General features: G+C 40.6%; 1 protein-coding gene across 2 annotated transcripts in view; it reads right to left on the bottom strand.

Annotated features, from left to right (window-relative positions):
• Window positions 1–283: 283 nt before the first annotated feature.
• LOC122563175 (uncharacterized) overlaps window positions 284–20,332 on the bottom strand; it is an 82,537-nt gene continuing 62,488 nt past the window's right edge. For both annotated transcript variants that reach the window (XM_087973565.1, XM_087973564.1), the window contains 3 exons: window positions 12,583–12,618; window positions 8,568–8,628; window positions 284–1,150 (listed from right to left, as the gene is read on the bottom strand). In XM_087973565.1, the coding sequence (XP_087829691.1) occupies window positions 1,069–1,150; window positions 8,568–8,628; window positions 12,583–12,618 (179 nt within the window). In that variant the 3' untranslated portion in view covers window positions 284–1,068. The remainder of the gene's footprint in view (window positions 1,151–8,567; window positions 8,629–12,582; window positions 12,619–20,332) is intronic.

The raw sequence follows: 20,332 nt of genomic DNA, 5'->3' as shown, positions 1-20,332 counted from the left end.
CTTCTGGTTCTGGCCTGTTAAAGGACACCAGTGGATACGCCATTGGTTCTGACAGTTAAATGCACTTTTTTACAACAGCAAAAAGATTATGATTTATACGTTGATGTTTAGATTGAAGCATAACTATATATTATATAGAATTAACATTCTGAATAAACATTTAAAGATATAATTAACATTATTCTATTGTTTGTAAATGAATAAGCCATTTATTACAAAAATAAAGTGCCAGAGAAGCTCAGCAAGTACGCCTGCATCTATGCAGAGAGAAATGGTGTTAACATTGAATCTGATACTATTCTTCTTTCAAAATCTTTCTTTTTTTAAAACTGGGAAGCCAGAGAAAAGTTGTGCACTCCACATCAAAAACACACCCATGTTCATAGAGTATAATACATTGTTAGGGATGAGTCCCCTCTTATCACACATCTTAAAAATCATGACAATGTATATGATCAGTGAAACAATCTCATATCTCTAAATTACAGAATGAACTTTGTTCCATATTCACGTAAAACAAGTGTAAAAAAAATTCATTCAATTATTGAATTACCTGCTCTTAAAAATAACGCATATTTTTTCATTTTGCCATCACTCACTGGCATTAAGATTGTCGTTATATTTGATGTGCTAAGCTAAGAGGATTTCAGGGTGTTTGGATCACGGTTTTCTCTCTCCATACACAAAAACCTGAAAGGTCTGAAAATGCTGAAAAAAACCAGCTGAGCAGGTAGGATCCAGATTTGCGTGATAATCATCAGCATAACAAATAATTTGTTTATAATCGCCTCACGTGTGAATCATAAAAGAATACAGACATTTTCCAAAAGATTGCCATGGTTTATGAGAGTCAACAGTGCAAGGTTGTTAAAATTAAAAATTCATATTCAAGCAAGAAAATAAAAACATTTTATGTTTTGTATACAGACACCAAAGTTCTAGAAGTAGCAATTAAGTACTGCATTCAGATTCCTCCTTATTGCCTTGGAACGCTTTACAAACTTCATCCATTGAATCAAACAGGCTGGAACATCACCACCCACTTCCTTCCCAAGATTGAAGCCAAGATTAGTCATCTGTAATCATTTTAATTGTTTCTATTTCAATATCCCCGTCATGTTTGAAGAATTGGCTCCCTGTATCATAGGACCTAGGTAGAAAGGGTGAAACGTTAAACACCTGAAAGGCAGTATATGATTAACTAGGAAATGTTTTTCAAAAAATTAAAACAACTCAATGCAATGCAAACACAGTAAAAACAGTATGAAGTTAGTAGTGCAATGTTGATGCTGCACAGTATCTAATCTGGCTTTTCAGGAGAGTAATTTGAGTGTACCACTCTTTTGTAGTTACATCCTGAGTGTGCAGCTAACATTCCTGTATAGGTGAGCTATAGACCACTTACATAGACAAGCAGAAACACTTTAGTAAGTACATAAGTACAGAGTACCAATGATATGGCATCAAGAACATTATGGAACCAGCACAGAAACATTACACCTGTTGACTCTCCTACAAGGATCAAAATATCTTTGAAGCAGGGTCTATAGGATTACTGTGTGCCAGGGATTATGATGGTCTGGACAATTCAATATTAAAAAAATAACTGAGCTAATGATCTTGAAACTTGTAAATTATTTCACTTTCAGTTGCTCGTGTCTGTCTAAGGATGGACAAGAACTCTATCCCATGTTCCCGTAAGATCCCAAATCTGTATTATGTTCCTCTTACTCAATGTAGGAGCTCAGGGACGCAGCTGGTATCCCTGGATCCTTCACGTGCAAGAAGGGTGTCCAGTTGCAGCTCTTGTTAGACCACATGATGGCTCTGGAGCTGAGGATGGACTCACTGTGGAGCATATGCGATGCTGAGGATGTCGTGGATAGCATGTTCATTGAATTGGTCACACTTCTAGATTAGGATTGCTGATGGAGAAAGGGAGTGGGTGAACAAAAGGCAGAGAAAGAGCAGGAAGGCAGTGCAGTTGTCCCCTATGATCATCTCCCTCCAAAACAGGTGTACCGTTTTGGATACTGTTAGGGGAGATGGCTCACCAGGGGAAGGCAGCAGTAGCCATGTTCTGCTGTACAGAAGGGCGGGAAAAAGAGTGGAAGGGCTATAGTCGTAGAGGATTCAATTGTAAGGGGAGTAGATTGGTGTTTCTGTGGTCAAAGACAAGACTCCTGAATGGTATATTGCCTCCCAGGTGTACGAGTCACGGACGTCTCGGATCAACTGCGGAAAATTCTCAAAAGGGGAGGGCGAACAGCCAGTTATTGTGGTGCACGTAGGACCAATGATACAGGTAAAAAACAGGATGAGGTCCTACATGAAGAATTTAGGGAGTTAGGAACCAAGTTAAAAAGTGGGATCTCAGAGGTAGTAATGATAGATTACTTAAGATGAATACGTGGCTTGAGAGATGGTGCAGGAGGGAGGGGTTTAGATTTTTGGGATATTTTTGGAGTTCTGGGGAAGGTTACCAATCTGAAATGAAGAATTAAGAGGGCTAAAAGGGTTCATGAGATATCCTTCGCGAGCAGGGTTAAGGAAAACCCCAAAGCCTTTATTCATATATAAGGAACAAGAGGGTAACTAGGGGAAGGGTTGGCCCACTCAAGGACAAAAGAACAAAGTTATGCGTGGAGTCAGAGAAAATGGGTGGGATTCTTAATGAGTACTTTGCATCAGTATTCACCGAGGCAGGGATATGCAGATGTTGAAGTTAGGGATAGATCTTTGATTACTCTGGGTCAAGTCAGCATAAGGAGGGAGGCAGTGTTGTATATTCTAAAAGGCATTGAGGTGAACAAGATCCCAGATCCGGATGGGATGTATCACAGTTTACTGAGGGAAGTGAGGGAGGAAATAGCTGGGGCTTTAACATATATCTTTGCAGCATCCTTGAAAATGGGGGAGGTCCCAGAGGACTGGAGAATTGCTAATGTTGTCCCCTTGTTTAAGGAGGGTAGCAGGGGTAATCCGGGTAATTACAGACCTATGAGCCTGACGTCAGTGGTAGGGAAGCAATGGAGAAGGGGATAGGATCTATTCCTATTTTGAAGAAAATAGGCTTATCAGTGATAAATAGCATGGTTTTGTGTAGGGAAGGTCATGTCTTACAAATCTAATAGAATTATTTGAAGAGGTGACAAAGTTGATTGATGAGGGAAGGGATGGAGATGTCATAGACATGGACATTAGTGAGGCTTTTGGTAAGGTTCCCCATGGTACAATTCTGCAAAATATTATTCTGCAAATGTATATTCACCCCATTAAAAAAAGGGTTGTATGGTGGCTTAGTGGTTGGCACTGCAGCCTCACAACACCAGGGACCAGGGTTCGATTCCCACCTTGGATGACTGTCTATGTGGAGGTTGCACATTCTCCCCATGTCTGCATGGGTTTCCTCCGAGTGCTCCAGCTTCCTCCCACAATTGAAAGATGTGCAGATTAGGTGAATTGGCAATGCTAAATTGCCCATAGTGTTAGGTGCATTAGTCAGGGGTAAATGTAGAGGAGTGGGCCTGGGTGGGTTACTCTTCAGAGGGTCGGTGTGGACTTGTTGGGCCAAAGGGCCTGTTTCCATTCTGTAGGAAATCTAATCTAATGGTAGGCTGATGAAGAAGGTGAAGTCTCATGGGGTCCAAGGTGTTTCAGCTAGATGGATAGAGAACTGGCTGGGAACAGAAGACAGAGTAGAGGTGGAAGGGAGCTTCTCAAAATGGAGACCTGTGACCAGTGGTGTCCCACGGGGATCCGTGCTGGAACCACTGTTGTTTGTGATATATATAAATGATTTGAAGGAAGGTGTAGGGAGCATCAGTAGCAAGCTTGCAGATGATGCTTAAATTGGTGGAGTAGCAGATAGAAAATATAGCAGAATATAGATAGATTGGAGAGTTGGGCAGAGAAATGGCAGATGGAGTTCTATCTGGACAAATGCGAGGTGATACATTTTGGAAGATGCAATTCCAGAGCAAAGTATACAGTAAATGGAAAGGTCCTGGGGAAAGTTGATGTACAGATAGATCTGGGTGCTTTCCTTCATTGGACAGCGTATTGAGTACAAGAGTTGGGAAGTCATGTTACAGTTGTATAACACTTTGGTTCGGCAACATTTGGAATACTGTGTACAGTTCTAGTCGCCACATTATCAAAAGGACGTGGATGCTTTGGAAAGGGTGCAGAGGAGGTTCACCAGGATGTTGCCTGGTATGGAGGGTGCTAGCTAGGTTGAGGTTGAGTAGATTAGGATTATTTTCATTAGAAAGTAGGAGATTGAGGGGGAACCTGATTGAGGCCTATAAAATCATGAGAAGTGTAGACAGGGTGGATAACAAGAAACTTTTTCCCAGAGTGGAGGACTCAATTACTAGGGGTCATGAGTTCAAAGTGAGAGGGGAAAAGTTTAGGGGAGATATACAAGGAAAGTTCTTTAGGCAGAGGGTGGTGGGTGCCTGGAATGCATGGTCAACAGAGGTAGTAGGGGCAGAATGATAGCGTCATTTAAGGTGTATCTAGACAGACAAAGAATGGGCAGGGAGCAAAGGGATACAGATCCTTAGCAAATAGGTGGCAGATTTAGATAGTGGATCTGGATTGGTGCAGGTTTGGAGGGCCAAAGGGCCTGTTCATGTGCTGTAATGTTCTTTGTTCTTTCTTTGTTCTATATAAAAGTAGTTTTTCTGTATCTCTGATTACCTAACCTGCAGTTAAAGTATTCTTGCTTCTGCTATCAGCTTTATTGTGATGCAAATTAATATAACTCTAAAGAAAAGTACATCACAAAAGAAAATCATTGTGTTGTTATTTTCACAATGTAGTCTTTAAAAGGAAACAGTCTAGCAGATAAGATAGTCAGGAATGTAGTACAAAGATAGTTGAGATAAAACCTTTGAATTTGAAATTCGTAAAGTAGTCCTTTGGGATTAATGAGATTATATCTTTACTGTGTGTTTAAAACTCTTTAAAGTAAATAGTATGGTTTATTCTAGAAAACCGTAAGACCAGAAAACATAGAAGCAGAAATCAGGCCATTCAAGCCCATTGAGTCAGCTCTGACATTCAATCATGGCTCTGGATTAGTGGTGCTGGAAGAGCACAGCAGTTCAGGCAGCATCCAAGGAGCTTCGAAATCGATGTTTCGGGCAAAAGCCCTTCATCAGGAATAAAGGCAGTGAGCCTGAAGCGTGGAGAGATAAGCTAGAGGAGGGTGGGGAGAAAGTAGCATAGAGTACAATGGGTGAGTGGATGAAGGTGATAGGTCAGGGAGGAGGGGTGGAGTGGATAGGTGGAAAAGGAGATAGGCAGGTAGGACAAGTCTGGACAAGTCATGGGGACAGTGCTGAGCTAGAAGTTTAGAACTAGGATGAGGTGGGGGAAGGGGAAATGAGGAAACTGTTGAAGTCCACATTGATGCCCTGAGGTTGAAGTGTTCCAAGGCGAAAGATGAGGCGTTCTTCCTCCAGGCGTCTGGTGGTGAGAGAGCGGCGGTGAAGGAGGCCCAGGACCTCCATGTCCTCGGCAGAGTGGGAGGGGGAGTTGAAATGTTGGGCCATGGGGCGGTGTGGTTGATTGGTGCGGGTGTCCCGGAGATGTTCCCTTAAGCGCTCTGCTAGGAGGCGCCCAGTCTCCCTAATGTAGAGGAGACCGCATCGGGAGCAACGGATACAATAAATGATATTAATGGATGTGCAAGTAAAACTTTGATGGATGTGGAAGGCTCCTTTAGGGCCTTGGATAGAGGTGAGGGAGGAGGTGTGGGCGCAGGTTTTACAGTTCCTGCGGTAGCAGGGGAAAGTGCCAGGATGGGAGGGTGGGTTGTGGGGGGGCGTGGACCTGACCAGGTAGTCACGGAGAGAACGGTCTTTGCGGAAGGCGGAGAGGGGTGGGGAGGGAAATATATCCCTGGTGGTGGGGTTGGTTTGGAGGTGGCGGAAATGTCGGCGGATGATTTGGTTTATGCGAAGGTTGGTAGGGTGGAAGGTGAGCACCAGGGGCGTTCTGTCCTTGTTACGGATGGAGGGGTGGGGTCTGAGGGTGGAGGTGCGGGATGTAGACGAGATGCGTTGGAGGGCATCTTTAACCACGTGGGAAGGGAAATTGCGGTCTCTAAAGAAGGAGGCCATCTGGTGTGTTCTGTGGTGGAACTGGTCCTCCTGGGAGCAGATCCGGTGGAGGCGGAGGAATTGGGAATACGGGATGGCATTTTTGCAAGAGGGAGGGTGGGAAGAGGTGTAATCCAGGCAGCTGTGGGAGTCAGTGGGTTTGTAAAAAATGTCAGTGTCTCACGACATGGTTGAAGAGCTTCAGGGCAGAGGAAATGACCTGGGAGTTGCAGTGAGAGAGGGACTCCCTGAGATTCTTGTAGAGAGAGGAGGAAAACTTCTTCAAGGCAGGCATCTTTGCAAAGGATTCGTAGTAGAGTTAAAATCAACAAGGTAAAAACAATGACTGCAGATGCTGGAAACCAGATTCTGGATTAGTGGTGCTGGAAGAGCACAGCAGTTCAGGCAGCATCCAAGAAGCTTCGAAATCGACGTTTCAGGCAAAAGCTCTTCATCGGGAATAAAGGCAGTGAGCCTGAAGCGTGGAGAGATAAGCTAGAGGAGGGTGGGGGTGGGGAGAAAGTAGCATAGAGTACAATGGGTGAGTGGGGGAGGGGATGAAGGTGATAAGCCACCTGGACCAGATGGACTACCCCTCAGAGTTCTAAGGGAGATAGCCCTCATCCAGGTCATTTCTAAAAATGATAAACAGCAGTGGCCACAAAACCGATCCTTGTGGGACTACTCATCACTGAACTTCAGGATGAACATTTCCCATTAACCACCACCCTCTGTCTTCTTTCAGCTAGCCAATTTCTGATCCAAACTGCTAAATCACCTATAATCCTATGCCTCTGAATTTTCTGCAAAAGCCTATCATGGGGAACTTTATCAAACTGAAATCCATATACACCACATCAACCGCTTTACCCTCATCCACCTCCTCAAGGATCTCAATAAGGTTTGTGAGGCAACAACTTACCTATCACAAAACTGAGTTGACTGTCCTTAACAAATTATTCTTATCCAGATGATTATTAACCTTATCTCTTATAAACCTTTCCAAAACTTTATCCATAACTGATGAAAGGCACTTTTGCCCTTTATATATCCAATGAAACTCTTACAGTCTTTCTTTATATTACTGGCTAACTTACCCTTGTATTTAATCTTCTCCTTCCTTATTTCTATTTTTGTTGCCCTGTGTTGGTCTTTGTAAGCTTCCCAATCCTCTGGCTTCCCATTGCCCTTCACCACATTATATGCTCTCTCTTTTGCTTTTATAGAATCATTGACTTCCCTAGTCAGCCATGGTTGCTTCATCCTCCATGTACCATTTTTTGTTATATCTTGATTTTTTGGTGAATAAACTTTTGTTTTTTTGTTAAACCAAAATCTGCAAAATTGCATACTTGTGTTTAAAATCAAAAAAAAAAGGTTCTGTGCAGGCAGATATCAGCTTGAAATCTGATTTGTCTTTTAATAACATCAGTTGGGATCAAAACATACATATAGTAATACCAATTGTAATTTCATGCTATCCGAGGCATTTCTAGCCACTAAAATACTTAGAGTCATAGGGTCATCGAGATGCACAGCATAGAAACAGACCCTTTGGTCCAACTTGTCCATGTCAACCAAATATCCCAACCCAATCTAATTCCACCTGCCAGCATCTGACCCATATCCCTCCAAGTCCTTCCTATTCATCTACCCATCCAGATGTCTTTTAAATGTTGCAATTGTACCAGCCTCCACCACTTATTCTGGCAGCTCATTCCATACACGTACCACCCGCTGTGTGAAAAGGTTGCCCCTTAGGTCCCTTTCATCTTTCCCCTCTCATCCTAAACTTATGCCCTCTAGTTCTGCACTCCCCGAACCCAGGGAAAAGACTTTCTCTATTTATCCTATCCAGGCTCCTCATGATTTTATAAACCTCTATAAGGTCACACCTCAGCCTCCAATGCTCCGGGGAAACAGCCCCAGCCTCTGCCTATAGCTCAAATCATCCAACCCCGGCAACATCCTTGTAAATCTTTTCTGAACCCTTTCAAGTTTCACAACATCCTTCCGATAGGAAGGAGACCAGAATTGCACGCAATATTCCAACAGTGGCCGAACCAATGTCCTGTACAGCTGCAACATGACCTCCCAACTCCTGTACTCAATACTCTGACCAACAAAGGAAAGCATACCAAATGCCTTCTTCACTATCCTATCTGCCTGTGACTTCACTTTCAAGGAGCTATGAACCGAAATGTAGTCACTTTTCTGTGATAGGCATGGGAAGCAATTTGCAGACCAGCTCCAATTAACTGGGGGCTAAATATTGACCAGGACTCCAGAGACAACTAGTCAGATCCATCATATTTTTCTATGTACGCAGCTGGGATGTTCAATTATTTGTCAATTTCTATTGCTAGCTATGCCACCCCAATTGTGAGAGATATTTTAGTTTCCATTGCAACTTGCAAAGCTGATACAGGTTTAGAATGGAACATGTTCAATACTTACCCATATTTTCTTTTGTGACGTATGTACTGTCTTATTGCTATACCAATGATACACATGGATCCTGAAAATAACAAATCACAGAGACTTGGTATATTCAGCATAAACTTACAGGCTATATTGTAACTGTTACTACATTCTATTGAAATCATTGTAACATTTGACAAGGTGTAAAACAACTGTGGAAATCAAATATGTCCCATTCCCAGCAAGTGAGTTAGGTTAAAATCTGGATTTTAATCTTAGTTTCACAATGTAGAAAACATGATATATTCCCAGTCTCTAAAACATTGTACGTAAAATATAAGGAGGTAATTTTTTTAAGCAATATTTAGTTAACAGTCTTGAAAGACAAGAGGACATCTAAGATTACTTCACATTAAGGAGGATATAGACTGTAAACATTAAGTAAGAAGTGTAAAGGTAATTTGAACACCAAAGCTAAGAATCGAAGGAGGATTGAAAGGAGATTTTGGGTAGTCTTTCAATCATGGGAATTAGAGGAAGTTCTGAAGGACTGAGAGACCTGCCACTGCAGGTAGTGCAAGAAATATTGAGAGCTTTAATAGAAATTAAGTTGTAAATCTGAATGTAATGATAGACGTGAAACTATGCCATAGTGAGATTCATGTAAGTCCTGATGAAATAATTGATCACATGGCTCTGATAACAGTCAGAAAGAAGACTCTGGTTTAGAACCAATATAAAACCATAAGACATAGGAGCAGAAGTTAGGCCATTCAGCCCATTGAGTCTACTCCACCATTCAATCATGGCTGATAAGTTTCTCAACCCCATTCTCCCATTTTAACCTGGTAACACTTAATCCCCTTGACAATCAAGAACCTATCAATCTCTGTCTTAAACATACTCAATGACCTGGTGTCCACAGCCTTCTGTGGCAATGAATTCCCTAGATTAATTACATTCTGGCTGAAGAAGTTTCGAGTATCTACATTATAAAGGGTCTACCCCTTACTCTAAGGTTTGCCCCTTGGGTCCTAGTCTCTCCTACCAATGGAACATCTGCTCGACATCTACATTATCTAATTAATTCAGTACTCTGTAAGTTTTAATTAGATCCTCCCTCATCCTTCTAAGCTCCATTGATGATAGACCCAGAGTTCCCAAACATTCCTCATCGGTTAAGCTTTTCATTCCTGGGATCATTCTCGTGACTTGCTCCAGGGTCAGTATATCCATCCTAAGGAATGGGGTCGAAAATTGTTCCCAATACTCTAAATGTGGCCTGACCAGAGCTTTATAAAGCCTGCTTTTATATTCTAGCTTTTTGAAATAAATTTCAACATTGTAATTGCCTTCCTAGCTACCAATTCAACCGGCAAGTTTACCTAAAGAGAATCCTGGACGAGAACTCACAAGTCTCTTTGCACTTCAGATTTTTTAATTTTCTCCCCTTTAGAAAAGAATCTATGCCCCTATTCCTCCTACCATAATGCATGATTTCATACTTTCCCACCTTGCATTCCATCTGCCATATTTTTGCACACTCTCCTAACCTGTCTAAATACTTCTGCAGACTTCCGCCTCTTGGTGCTGCCTGTCCTGACACCTATCTTTGTATCATCTGCAAACTTAGCCAGAATGCCCTCAGTTGCTTCATCTAGATCATTAATGTATAAAGTGAAAAAGTGTGGTCCCAACACTGAGCCTTGTCACCGGCTGCCATTCTAAGATGAGCCTTTTATCCCCTCTCTCTGCTTCCTGCCAGACAGCTAATCTTCTATTCATGCTTGTACCTTGCCTTGAACACCAGCAGTAGCATCCTGTGCGCCACCTTATCCAAGGTCTTCTTGAAATCCAGATTGATTACATCCATTGGCTCTCTTTGGTCTAAACTGCTTCTTACCTTCTCAAAGAATTCTAACAGATTTGTCAGGCATGACCTTCCTTGGTGAAACCATGCTGACTTCGCCCCATTTTACCATGCACTTCCAAGTATCCAGAATCTCATCTTTCATAATGGACTCCAAAATCTTACCAATGACTGAGGTCAGGCTAAACTGCCTGTAGTTTCCTGTATTTTGCCTTAAACAGGAGGAATATATTAACGTTGTTCCCTGATTTCGGTGATGCCTGAAAGAACACCACTAATGCCTCCAATATCTCTTCAGTTACCTCCTTCAGAAACTCAGGGGTGTAGTCTATCTGGTCCAGGTGATTTATCCATTCACAGGCCTTTCAGTTTTTCTAGAACCTTCTCCTTGGTGATGGTTACCTTTCCTACTTCTGCCCTTCATCGACTCTTCAATTTTTAGGATATTACTCGCGTCTTCACCATGAAGTTTGACGCAAAATACTTATTCAGTTCTTCAGCCATTTCTTTGCTCCCCACTACTATTTCTCCATGCATTTTCCATGAGACCAATGTCCAATTCTGCCTCTATTTTGCCCTTCATAATTCTAAAAAAAACTCTTACAATCTTCTTTTATATTACTGGCTAGCTTACCCTCATATTTAACCTTCTCCGTCCTTATTTCTGTTTTTGTTATTCTCTGTTGGTCTTTATAGGCTTCCCAATCCACTGGCTTCTTACTTTCATTCACCACATTATATGCGTTCTCTTTTTCTTTTATGCTGTTCCTGACTTCCCTTGTCAGTCATGCTTGCCTCATCCTCCTAATAGTGTGCTTCTTTTTTCTGAGGACAAATTTTTGCAATGTCTCCTGAATTAATCCCAGAAACTCCTACCATTGCTGTTCCACTGCCTTTCCTGCTAGGGTCCTCTCCCAGTCAATTCGGGTCAGCTCCTCCCTCATGCCTCCATAGTTGCCTTTACTCAACCGTAGTACTGTTACATCTGATTCTACCTTCTCCCTTTCAAATTGCAGAGTAGATTCTATCATGTTATGGCCACTACCTCCTCAGGGTTCCTTCACCTTAATCTCTCTTGTCAAGTCTGCCTCATTGCTTAAAGCTGAAGCCAGAATTGCCTGTTCTCTAGTGAGCTCTATCACAAACTGCTCCAAAAAGCTATTTCATAGACATTCCACAAATTATTTTTCTTGCAATCCACTACCAACCTGATTTTCACAGTCCTCCTGCATATTGAAACCCTCTCTGATCACAGTAACCTTGCCGTTCTTACACACCCTTTCAGTCTCCTGGAGTATCCTGTGCCCCAAATCCTGACTATTGTTTGGAAACCCGTACATGAAATGCATATGAAAACAGACGTCTTAGAAACTACACTAGGGAAATATATTGATAACCAGCTATATGCTGATATAAGTAGTGTTCCAGTCAATAAGGAGTTGAAGAGCTTGACTAAGAGGTAAAGTGAAAAAGCCTTAAGGATGGTATATGTGCAGAATTCTACAGCGAGTGTTTCTGCTCTGAGGTTCTATGCATGCCAATCGATAGCTAATTAACTTCTGGCTTCTGAAGTCGCTATCATATGTGGACCTTGGAGGTCTGCACATTGAAAAAAAATAGATTGCATATTGCATTAATACCAGGGATGTTTCAGATTGGTATCTCAACGTACAGACAACGATTTTGGTTATAACAGAAGCTAAAGTGTAGACAATGGAAGAATTTACAAATTGAGAATGATAATTTTAAAGTCAACATCATAAAAGCCCAGGAAGCCACTATTTGTGGAAGGATCGATGGGCAGGAATGTGCAACTTCATAGTGATGGGATTGTTTGGAAGAGTTCGACTTTGTAGCATTGGTCAACTTCGAGTGCATTCGAGTTGTTAAGAGCTCTGAAGTATTGAAGATGTGAGCTAGAATTTCAGCACCTGTGGAAGATCAGGTGAACGTGGACAATGCTGCAAAGATGCAGTGAAGTGATTTTGATGTGCATTATATATAAAGCAAAAATCTGAGTTCTGCATCACTGCATAAATCGACACAAACTGTAGTGGTATCAAGGCAGTTGAGATAATCCAATAAATTAAACTCACACTACTTCCCATTCCAATATGACAGTGCAATCCCAAATTAAGAAACACAAAACAATATTATAACTGATGCCATTATTATGCTCACCTGAAGAAATCAAGAGTATCCACTTCAGAGGGTAATCTACAAATATCAAAGACAAAGCAAATACTTTAGCAATTATCTTTCTGAACGAGTCCCTGATCTTATAACCAAATAAATGGATTACAGTTTAAATAACGGAAACGTTGCATTGTTCACAAATACATTCTACCTGGAAATTACATACAGCAAGACAAATTTTGAGTGAAAAATTGTATTCTTGTCAATTAGTACTGAATATAATTAACCTGCAATGCAGCAGGTTGAAAGTTATTATTGCACAGATATCTCTACTGTCTCCGTGACATTCAGGCTTAAAGATTTAATTATTATTCTGTTTAAAATTGTCAGCCGGATTTTATCTGGTCACTTGAAGAAATGTTGTCACATGGACTTTTCACCAAGTTCTATAAAATTCAAAAATTTTTTTTATGACAAATAACATAACAGCAATTTGGCTAACCTGACCTGCCTTTACACAATAATGAGCAGGTAATGACAAAGACTAGGATTATTCCAAGAAATTTTATTAAATAATTTCGTCATGACCACCAGGCATATTCATTGCATAGTGTGCGAACTAAAAATTTATGTTATTCATTTAACTTCCTTCTAGTTTGAGAGTTCCAATTCAAATATGATCAACAAAACATCTTTAGTCTTAAAGCATAGCTCAAAAGGTCAATATATTACATGAGCAGTTCAAGATGTTATGAAGTAAAAACAGGATACGGTTAACAGACAAAACGCTGATATAAAGATTTGAGGTACATGCAGATAAAAGATAATTGTGTATTTTGTTTACTTTTACATTGCATGTAGGTGTCACTCAGTATTTGTCACCCATTGTTGATAGCTTGCTGGACCATTTTAGAAAGCTGTTAAAAGTGAATCACATTGCAGTGGATCTGGAGTCACAAGGCAGATAAGGACGAAAGGTTTCTTTCGTTCAAGAAAGAGCAATCGATAGTTTCATGGTCATCATTATAGACTCTTTCTTTCATTTCTATATTTTATTAATTGAATTTAAATTTCATCAGCTGCCATGGCTGGAATTGAACCCATGCCTGAGGCTATTAGCCTGGTTCTCTGGAATTGGACTGAGGAATCTGAGAACTGTATGTATGATAAAATGTTGAAAATTGCTTGCAATGGGATAAAATAAACCAATGTCACAGTAAAAAGAAAGGAAAGGGCAGTCAGTAAAGTTCAGTTTGTCATGGACAATGAAGTCATCACATTCCTAATGAAGTTTATGCTGCTTGGATGCTGCATGACTTGCTGTATGTTTTCCAGCACCACACTTTTCGACTCTGACTCTCCAGCATCTGCAGTCCTCACTTTCTCCTATGGACAATGAAGTGTCTGGGAAGTGAAATTAAATTGACCAAACGTGCTTAAACATAGCAGACATGCTGATGTTGTAGTAAATGATTGCAGGCAAGAAGTAAAACACAGCGTCAAAGATTGACTTAGCACTGCAATCAGGAAGGAACGTCCTGGTCAGTCACTGACAATTGTGCAAGGAGATTTCATCAACAATCATATAGGGTGAGCTCCAGTTCACTGGATAACGAAGCAACTGTCATATACGATTGTGTAATGAAAGGCCTCAGTAAATTACTGCTATGCATAAGTTAAAACAAAACTCTCCATGTCTGTCATTATTCTAACAGCAAGTGTCCAACCCTGGGATTAGATTTAGAATTTTCCTTTCACTGAAGCAGCTTCTCCCCTCCCCCATTTCTCATTCATCCTGGTAATCTATTCCTTTCCTCTTCCATTTCAACCAGGGGTCTCCTTTCCATGTTCTCATTTCAAAAGGTGATTCTTTCACCCATCACTCCTGTTCAGAGACACTGACATCCTCTATCTCCAATTAAATAACAACTTGCATACACACAACATCTTCAATGTAGTGAAACATCCAAAAATATTTTCTAGAACCTCATGAGACACCATGTTGAAGGGTATTAGAACTTAAGTGCTTAATAGTTAAGGTACAAGGCTTCAAAGCATGTCTTACTTAAAAGGAGATAACTAGTGCAAAGTAGATGGTGAATCCATGAAATTAAGGCCTGGACACCAGATGGTTAGATGCACAATGGAGTGTGTTATAAGTATTTTGAGGATATCATTATTGTTATGGAATTTGAATTCTAAACATTAAGTAAATGGATTTTGGTTTCTTTTTTATGAAGTGGAATTTCTTTTAACAGGTAAAAAAATATTTTTGAACAGTGAGGCCAAGACCACCTTTCCAACAAAGCATTTGACATTAGTTAAATGACTTACTGACCTACCCAGGTATTAATTGATGGTGTGTTTTACACAGTTGAACTTTTATAGCTCACAGAAAAATCAGAGTCCATTAGCAAATCAAGGTCACAAGAAGAGAAATTACATCAGCAAAAGGTTACTCTTTGGAGGGTTGGGGTGGACTTGTTGGGCCAAAGGGCCTGTTTCCTTACTGTAGGGATTCAGATTCTTGAAAAGGGCACTTTTTTGAGTTTGTGGAAATCTACAAGCTGTAAGTGTTTGTAGAAATCTCAAGGCCACCGGAACTGAAGACAAGTCTTCAGGCCATCACAGCTAAGAAGAAGGCTTAAGGTGTCTCAGGGCTCCATGCACGGGGCAGGAAGAAGTCAGGTAATTAAGAATTTTGAGTCAGAGTGATATTTGACTGGGATAGAGTGTCTTTTAAAGATATTGTTGGGAAAAGAGCTGAATCTCTTTTCTTGTTAAATATAAGATCTTTCTAAATATCACATAATATGGTTTTTTTTCATTTTGTGTTTTAACTTTGATGCTCTTTTATGAAAGATTTTTGAGCAATCGCATGTGAATACATTCAGAAACCAAATTGGAACAATACAAATTATGATCTATGAAGCCAGGTTTCAATCTGGGTTCAGTCTTAGCCAGTATTATCATCAGATGGAATGGTAACAAGTGTATGGAATCAGGGTTGCACAAGGTGCCAAAAATGGAGGAACACAAATTCTTAGTAGGACACAAGACTGGATGAGGACATAGAAAAAGGTAATATAAACCTTGCTGGGATTTGAATGGAAGGAAATGTGAATTGTTGGTGGGCTGGAGGCTAATATAGGTTTGCAAATACAAGGAGAATAGAAAAACAGAACAAGCATATGCTGCCTACAAAATTCAAATGATTCAATGAATATTCACAGGTGATCAATGATCTAAGTGAATGGTTTGGCTCAGTATTGTCTCTAATAAGGGAACGAGTCTGAGCTGGTACTTCATTCATTGTGTTGATTGTAGTTATAGAGTCACACAGTAATAGAGATGTACAGCACGCAAACAGACCCTTTGGTCCAATACGTCCATGCCGACTAGATATCCTAACCTAATCTAGTCCCATTTGCCAGCATTTGGCCCATATCCCTCTAAACCCTTCCTATTCATATACCCATCCAGATGCTTTTTAAATGCTGTGATTGTACCAGCCTCCACCACTTCCTCTGGCAGCTCATTCCATGCATGCACCACCCTCTGGATGTAAAGGCTGTCCCTTAGGTCTCTTTTCTATCTTTCCCCTCTCACCCTAAACCTATGTCCTCTTGTTCTGGACTCCCTCACCCCAGGGAACATTTACCCTGTTTATGCCCCTCATGATTTTATAAACTTCTATAAGATCTCTCAGCCTTCAATGCTCCAGGGAAAATAGACCCAGCCTATTCAACCTCTGCCAAAACCTCAAGCCCTCCAACCCTGGCAACATCCTTTTTTTTTTAAGCCTTTCAAGTTTCACAACATCCTTCCCATAGGAGGGAGACCAGAATTGCAAACAATATTCTGAAAGTTGCCCAACCAATGTCTCATAAAGCTGCAACATGACCTCTCAACTCCTGTACTCAGTGCTCTGGCCAGTAAAGGAAAGTATGCCAAATGTCTTCTTCACTATCCTATCTACCAGCAACTCTACTTTCAAGGAACTTGCAAACCAAAATCTCTTTGTTCAGCAACACTCCCAGGACCTTACCATTAAGTGTATAAGTCCTGCGCTGATTTGCTTTTCCAAAATGCAGCACTTCGCATTTATTTAAATTAAACTTCACCTGCCACTTCTCAACCCATTGGCCCATTTGATCTAGATCCTGTTGTACTCTAAGGTAACCTTCTTCACTGTCTAATACACCTCCAATCAGAAGGAGTAGAAAGCTGCGCTTCATCGAGAAAACAAACTGCAACAACCAAGACATGCAATTGCTCTGATTAGGTTTTCATTCAATGTGTGATTGTAATCACAACATTTTATAAATTGAGACTCAACTGTAAGGGAAAGAAATTTAACTCATGGCAGAGAGTCATAGATAGCACAGAAACAAACCTTTTGGTCCAATTCTTCAATGTCAACCAGATACCCTAACCTAATTTAATCCCATTTGCCAACATTTGGCCCATATTCCTCCAAAGCCTTCTACAGGCCTTTTAAATGTTGTAATTGTAACAGCCTCCACCACTTCCTCTGGCAACTCATTCCATACACACATCACCCTCTGTACAAAAAAGTTGCCCCTTAGATCCCTTTTAAATCTTTCCCCTCTCACTTGAAGCCTATGCTCTCTAGTTTTGAGCTCCCTCACCCTAGGGGGAAAGCGTTTATCTTATACATGCTCCTCATGATTTTACAAAAGGTCTACAAGATCACACCTCAGCCTCTGACAGTCCAAGGGAAATAGTCCATTCAGACTCTCCCCATGCTCAAATCCTCCAACCCTGGAAACATCCTTGTAAATCTTTTCTGACTCCTTGCAAGTTTCACGGTAGCCTTCCTGTCGCAGGGAGACCAGAAGTGTACACAGTACAGTTGGTTCTGCTATAACATGGTAATTCCATTCTCATGCAATCCCATGTTACAAGAAATTTGCATAATAGGCATCACTATTTAAACTAATGGGGCTGGAAACATATTATAAGTTTAAAAGTTCACACTTTAGAAAATGTGTCCCCATTTCATCATTCACATTGTATTGAATTCACATGAATGATATGTGTGTTACAGCAGAACAACCTGTATTCCAAAAGTGGCCAAACCATTGTCCGGTACAGCCACAACATGACCTCCCAACTCCTGTACTCAATGCAGTAACAAATCAAGGCAAGCATACCAAAAGTCTTCTTCACCGTACTATTGACCTGTGATTCCACTTGCAAAGAACTATGAATCTCAACTACAAGATGAAGCAATACTCCTCAGGACCTTACCATTCAGTGTATCAATCCTCAGGAACCTTCATTCCTGATGAAGAGCTTATGTTCGAGATGTCAATTCTCCTGCTCCTCAGATACTGCCTGACCGGCTGTATTTTTCAAGCACCACACTATTCAACTCTGATTTCTAGCTTCTGCAGTCCTCATTTTCACCTAGTGTATATGTCCTGCCCTGATTTGCCTTTCCAAAATGCAACACTTCACACATATCTAAATTAAACCCCATCTTCTATTCATCAGTCCATTGGCCCATCTGATCAAGACTCCATTGTACTCCAAGCTAACCTTAATTGTTGTCCATGACACCTCCAATTTTGGTGTCATCTGCAGAATTACAAACCATACCTCCTGTGTTCACAAGCAAATCATTTATATACATGACAAAAAGCGGTGGACCCGGCACCAATCCTTGCAGCACACCACTGGTCACAAACTACCAACCTGAAAATCCACCCTCTACCACCACCCTCTATCTTCCAAGTTCAAGCCAGTTCAGCATAAAAACAGTTCTCTCTGTATTCTGTGCAATCTACCATGAGGAACCTTGTTGAAAGCCTTACTAAAGTCCATATAGATCATGTCCACCACTCCGCCCTCATCAATCTTTGTTACTTCTTCAAAAAACTCAAACAGGTTAGTAAGACATGATTTCCCACATACAAAGCTTTGTTGATAATTGCTAATTGGTCCTTGCGCAGTTTCTTCATTTTTCATGAAGCAGTGTGAAGCTGTGGTACAACCACAAACAAAATTGGATCTGGAACTTATCTGCATGAAAGCAGCATACTGTGTGTGGATTCTGTGGGGACAAGGTGATGTGTGAGAGACAGTCATGATGATGCAAAGCAAAGGGGAGTAATCTGAGACCACAGTGTCTTTGTGGAAACATTCCTGTTCATCTGGACTTCTACCAACATCAAACTAGAAACAAATGTCCTTCCTTTCTGTGAGCAATTGGGTATTGTAGTTTCTATAAGGACCCAGTCATTTGTGTGCATAAGAATAAAATGCTTCTCACTCTTTAAAACTTAAAACATTGTGAAACAGTCAGTTCTTAATTTGGCTCACTTGTGAAACAGTGCTGAAAATGTGTTGCTGGAAAAGCGCAGCAGGTCAGGCAGCATCCAAGGAACAGGAGAATTGACGTTTCGGGCATAAGCCCTTCTTCAGGATTCCTGAAGAAGGGCTTATGCCCGAAACGTCGATTCTCCTGTTCCTTGGATGCTGCCTGACCTGCTGCACTTTTCCAGCAACACATTTTCAGCTCTGATCTCGAGCATCTGCAGTCCTCACTTTCTCCTCACTTGTGAAACAACAATTTTATTGATCTTAAGATAGAATAAAATAATAAATAATGTAATAATAATAATATACAAATGTTACAGACTATTTAATCCACTTAAGGTCCTGAGGTCCTTATGTGGGTACCCATTTGATCTTTCCTCCTGTCCTGCTCAATATGCATGTCTGTTCTATTCATTTTATCTCAGATTTTAAGCTTTCATGTTTCAGAACAATTTTACTGAAGTGTCTCAAATCACGAGAAACTTCAAGAGTATTTTCATCAAGTGTATTTGTGTAATGGTCATTAATATTCTGTAAGAAACATCCCATTCTATTAATTATTTTCATGTTTTGGGATCTCTGTTAATGTAGTGAAACGTTGATTTCAAACACATTTTGGATTGAAATGATTAAGCATATTAATGAAGCAGGTGAAAATGAGGACTGCAGATGCTGGAGATTAGAGTCAAGATTAGAGTGGCGCTGGAAAAGCACAGCAGGTCAGGCAGCATCCGAGGAACAGGAAAATTGACGTTTCAGGCAGAAAGGGCTTCATCCTGATGAAAGGCTCCAGCCTTAAATGTTGATTTCCCTGCTCCTTCAATGCTGCCTGACCTGCTGTGCTTTTCCAGCTCGACTCTAGTCCTGATATTAATGAAACAACTAATAATTAATTGCTCTCAAAACATTGAAATGTATGTAACACTAAAGGCTAAAGCTGCAGAATTCCCACTTACTGTACTGGATGTAAAGGTGTAGCTGCCAAATTAAAATAAGATGAAACACATGCCTGAAGTCATTGATCCAATTTCCAACACATCAGTATGGACAACGTTCACTGTGCAGAACATATCGATTAGCCTTAAGCTTACAGTCAGACTATGGAAAGATAATATCAGGAAGCATTTCTTCACAAAAAGGAGACAAGAAATCTAGAGTTCTCTCCCCAAAAAAGTTGTTGACACTAGTTCAAAAATTTCAAATTCCTGTATTAAGATTGAGCTTTTCATTGAATAAAGGTGTTCACGATTGTGAAACTAAGATGAATGGTTGGCGTTATGATTCACAACAACCTTGTTCCACTTCAATATGAAATCAGGACTAAGAGATGGAATGGACTATTCATAGATCTTATAATTCTAAGGAATAATAAGAAAAATTCGCAAAGGAACTAGCATAGACAAGGAGAATTGAAATACAGAATAGGCATATCCTGCGCAAGAAATTCGAA

The sequence above is a fragment of the Chiloscyllium plagiosum genome, unplaced genomic scaffold (assembly GCF_037043375.1).
Source record: "Chiloscyllium plagiosum isolate Xiang-an unplaced genomic scaffold, Cpla_swu_hap1 HiC_scaffold_26, whole genome shotgun sequence".
NCBI classification, from domain to species: Eukaryota; Metazoa; Chordata; class Chondrichthyes; order Orectolobiformes; family Hemiscylliidae; genus Chiloscyllium; species Chiloscyllium plagiosum.
Note: the sequence above shows the minus strand (reverse complement) of the source record. Positions and strands in the feature narration are given on the sequence as shown.